The sequence below is a fragment of the Urocitellus parryii genome, chromosome 4, assembly GCF_045843805.1.
Source record: "Urocitellus parryii isolate mUroPar1 chromosome 4, mUroPar1.hap1, whole genome shotgun sequence".
NCBI classification, from domain to species: domain Eukaryota; kingdom Metazoa; phylum Chordata; class Mammalia; order Rodentia; family Sciuridae; genus Urocitellus; species Urocitellus parryii.
In genome coordinates, this window is record NC_135534.1 from 58,174,289 (window position 1) to 58,178,918 (window position 4,630).

The 4,630-nt window shown below is 30.9% G+C and overlaps 1 protein-coding gene across 1 annotated transcript; it reads left to right on the plus strand.

Annotated features, from left to right (window-relative positions):
- Positions 1-235: 235 nt before the first annotated feature.
- On the plus strand, positions 236-3,532 carry LOC144254261 (pyrin domain-containing protein 2-like). The gene is made up of 2 exons (XM_077797277.1): positions 236-503; positions 3,019-3,532. The coding sequence occupies exons 1-2, from the start codon at positions 236-238 to the stop codon at positions 3,177-3,179; spliced, it is 429 nt and encodes a 142-aa protein (XP_077653403.1). The 3' UTR covers positions 3,180-3,532.
- The last annotated feature ends 1,098 nt before the right edge of the window (positions 3,533-4,630 follow it).

Consider the following 4,630-nt stretch of genomic DNA (forward strand, 5'->3'; position numbering starts at 1 on the left):
GGAATACAAATTAACATTTTCCTTTTAGATCATGGCTTTTCTTACTTTGTTGGTTCTTAATTTGCTCTGCTTGGATTTTTCTTCTTCTCTTAATGTACCCTGATTCTTAGCTGTGACAATAAATGTAAAGCAATAATTTGAGAAAAGTTCTAGCTTTCAGCAACTAATCTTTGCTCTCCTATCTGGCTTTTAATTCCTTAATAGACACTTATCAATGTCTTCAAAGATGTACAAAATGGCACGTGAGCACTTGGCAAATTCTCTTCAAGAACTTGTAGATGAAGAATTGAAGAAGTTTAAGAGCAAACTTACTTATGTCGAGCTAAAAAAAAAAATTAAGAATATTCCTAGGGGGGATATTTTGAAAGTCTCCAATCATGAAGATCTTGCTGAAATCCTGGTCAACCATTATGGGTCATGGAATGCAGTGAAGGTTACCATGAAAATCCTGAAAAAGATTCACCAGAGACATGTGGCTGAGAGGCTCCTTTATGATATCATGGGTGAGTCAAAACTCTGACTTTTAACTGCTTTTGTTACTGTTCCATCAGAAAGCTTCAAATCTCAATCATAGTTTCACCTACTCACCAAAACTCTACAGTTATTTTTTATATCCCATCATATTTAGTAAGCATTGTCCCCCAAAATATTGACAATATGCCTACAGTATTAGTCTAGGTTTTTCAAGTCATTACTATTCATTTAGGTGGCAAATTATTCCCAAGGTTATGTGTTTTTTATAATAATTTTATTATTTCTGGTTAATTGTATAGGTGTACACACTGTTAATCATCAGTAACTAAGTAAATAACAAAGACTTGTATAAGAACAATGGAAATAACTTTGTTTTTGAGGATATGGTAGTTTCATAAAGAGTTGTGTAGATGTAAAATAAGTGGAAACAATGAAGACTAGAGAAGGATGGATTTATGACATTATGATCAGGGTAAGATTGGTTGGAGGGGCTGCAGTTGTAGCTCAGTGGTTGAGTGCTTGCCTAGCAAGTGTGAAGTACTGGTTTTGATTCTCAGCACCACATATAAATGAAATAAAGGTCCATTGACAACTAAAAAATATTTTTAAAAAAGATTGGTTGCTAATGACAGTTGAAGTCAGGCATAGTATTCAAGGCTATACAACTATTGAATTTAGATGAGAAATACCCTTTTCACTTTCTCTTCTTAATATAACTAGAATACTCAGGGATAAAGGATAAAAATACTAAGATTTTCTCTGATTAGCTAAAAACAGTAGTGAAGAGGCTATGTTGGAAGGAAAGAATGTTGCCAGCTACTAAGAACAGAGTTCTATGGGTCTCACAGAACCCCTGCTAATGAAGATCTGAAAGTCAGGGAAGGAACAATCTTTTACTCCAAGCACTTTTCATTACCTGAGATCATGATGCTAATTCCAGTTTAATATATCATTCATGGTAGTTTTAGAAAATTTTCCCTGAATTTTCTGAGCATTATTGAATATTGTCTCATCAAAGATAATGTTTTGAAGAGAAGAGATGCATACTTTAGTTAGCAAAGTAAAGGTCTACTAAACAGGAATTCCCAGTGTTATCTTTCTTCTGCAATGTATTTGAAAACTAGATTCTCTTTTGAGGTAAAAAAGAAATTACAAACTTTCAAATAGGATTTTAAAAGGAATTTAGACTTTTGGTCACCAAAATGAATTGATACAGCTTGGACTGCAGATATTATGATGTTCTCCAAAATAAAACTACCATTTTCCATTGGTATATACTGGGGATTGATTCCAGGACCTTTTGCAGATAACAAAATACTCAAGTCCTCTTTTCTTCTGTAAAATGGTAGTATTTGTATATGACCTAGGTCCACACATCTGTATATTTTTAATTAGCTATAGATTAGTTACAATGCTTAATACAATGAAAAATCCTATGCCAATCCTGTATCAATAAGAGTGAATCATACTCATTGCAAAAACTGGGCTCAGAGGAATATTAAGTGAAGGTGAGTACATAGTCAATAACCCAATAATCTCTTGCTTTATATACATATTCTGAAATTAGTTGGCTTGGACTCAAATTCATAAACATGATTCCATAAAAATATCTAACACATATAAGCATTTATAAATACTTAAATAAACTAACAAAGTAGTTAAAATTATACATGAAATGTAAATTTTATCTAATAAATATTAGAAAACATTTTAAAGTGGTCAAAAATCTTGCTAATTATTATGAGCTATAAATATTATGTCTATTTTGTAGATAAGAAAACCAAAGGTTAAGAGAAATGAATTTTTTTATGAGTACACTTAAGAAATGTCACATTTCAGATTGATTCTAGAAGTTATTCTTGTAACCATTAAAGTATACTTCCTCAAAGTGTTTTAAAGAGATGATCAAAATCTAGAGTATAAAGCATTGCCCAATCTATTAGGGGAAAGAATTTTACTCTTGTGAGTGTATCTTGTGAGTGTGTTTGTTGTCTAATTTAAAAACTTTAGGGGGCTGGGGCTGAAGATCAGTGGGAAAGTGCTTTCTTTGAATGCATGAAGCACTGAGTTCGATCCTTCGTACCATGTAAAAATAAATAAAAATACTGTGTTAAAAACAAACAAACAAAAAAACTGTCTTCTTGCACTTATGTTACATACAGACACGAAACTCATCTACCTGTTGTAGTGGAAAGAATTTTGCTCTTAGAGGCTGAAAAACCTGAGGTTCAATCCCAGACATATAATGTACAATCTGTGATAGCTCATTTGATCTCCATTGTGTCAAAAAAGTAAAAATAAAAATAGAAAAATTTGGATTCCAAATTTGAATACCTGACAATTTTCAGATATTATATATATATATATATATATATATATATATATATATATATTGCTCAAAATACCTATGGGACCGTTTAGGGTAGTAGGAGACAAAGAGGCAAGAGCTTTATTCAGTCTTTATTCTGATTGAAGTAAAGGGTTAAGCACATTGTTCCCTATAAGGAGTATAAAATAAGATGTTCTTTACCTCTAAACTTCTAGAAAATGATAAAAAGATTAAGAAAGAAGATTATGATGAAACAGATGATGATGAGGATGATGATGATGATGAAACCGATGAAGAATCAAGTGATGATGATGACGATGATGATGACGAAGATGATGATGATGATGATGATGATGATGATGACGATGATAAGTAAAAAGATAAAAACCCCTTTCCAGCAGAAAAATATTGAAAATATTCGCCCTTATTAGTTTTTTATGGAATGTGGAGACTAACATGAAATTTATGTTTTTTGATCCAGTGCTTTTTTTTCTATTCTACATATTCTTTTTATTTCTTTAATAAAACATTTCTGAGCTAATTATAGTTTGTTAGAGTGAAACTTGCAGAAAGATCAATAGCGGGAAGGGAACAGAGGGTAGAAGAGGGAAGGGGAGGAGAGGAAATAGGCCTTGAATTAGAACAAAATCTCTTTCATGCTTGTACAATTATGTCAAGATGAATAATGTCATGTATAACTAAAAGAACCAATAAAAAAGAGGTTTTAGACTGAGGTTTTATGGTGTTGCTGTAAGATAAAATTTTAAGTCATATAAGAATTTTTAGCCTGTTAGATAAAAATAAAATCTTCAAGCATCCATAAAAGATTTGTCTTATAATTGCTAAGAAAAAATAAATACTATTGCATATAGGACTGGAAATTTTTACCACTTTATACTTGTTTTTATAAGTGTCCATAAGTATATATAGACATCAAAATCTGTCTATGTGTGTGTATCATGTCTTCAGAATTTTTCTTGTCAGTTTTTACTAAAACCTCTTCCTCCCTAAAACATACTGAATTCAATTAGGTTATCTCTTAGGTACAATTTATATTTAATGCTGTGCTTGTACTTGGTTTTCATAGAAAATTGTTATCTAATTCAATGTTTTTATTTTAGATATATAGTTGGTGTATCTTTATGAGAGCAAGAAATAGGGCTTTGTGGTTTCTTTCTTTAAGCTTGATTGTATTAGTAAATGAGTAAAACATGATTTCATTTAGAAATACTATGAAACTAGATTCGGAGAAAAACATACTGAAAATAGAGAAGAGTAAAACCTTGATTATTCTGTTCTCTACCATAGCGGCCTTTTATTTTCTCATAGGTTACCTTTGTTCAAACCAAGCTAATACTTGTCATAAACATCTGTGTTCTTGTTTCTGTCAGACCCCTTTTCTTAATTGTGTGATCTTTGAGACACTTACCTCTTTATCTGAACGTTCATTATTTGGACATCAAAATGAAAATTTAGGAATCACACAGATTTTGAAAAAAGTTTGAGGTACACTTTGAATTCTTCATTAAGCTCTTAAAAACTTATAATCTGAAATTCATGAATAAATTTAAGTTAGAAATTGTGATGCTTGTTTCTATTTTAATTTTTTCTTCAATCTATAAGAGTTGTCTTCCAAAGAAGACTTATATTAAAAAAAAAATAAAGATCAGCTTTTGTCTAATGCCACAATTGACCAATTGTTAAGTATAAATATCACTTTTCTAAGGATGATTACATGCTCAATTTTATGATTTTTGAAATTCAAAGATCATGGACCTTTTGTTTGTGTACCCTAGCATAAAGCATAATCACCTTTTCATATGCTTC

What these genes read in the sequence shown, in the direction of transcription:
- LOC144254261 (XM_077797277.1), top strand. Translation starts at nt 236, where the DNA reads ATGGCACGTGAGCACTTGGCAAATTCTCTTCAAGAACTTGTAGATGAA. An exon ending in GCTCCTTTATGATATCATGG is followed by an intron (nt 504 to 3,018) that starts GTGAGTCAAAAC and finishes CTAAACTTCTAG; the next exon opens with AAAATGATAAAAAGATTAAG.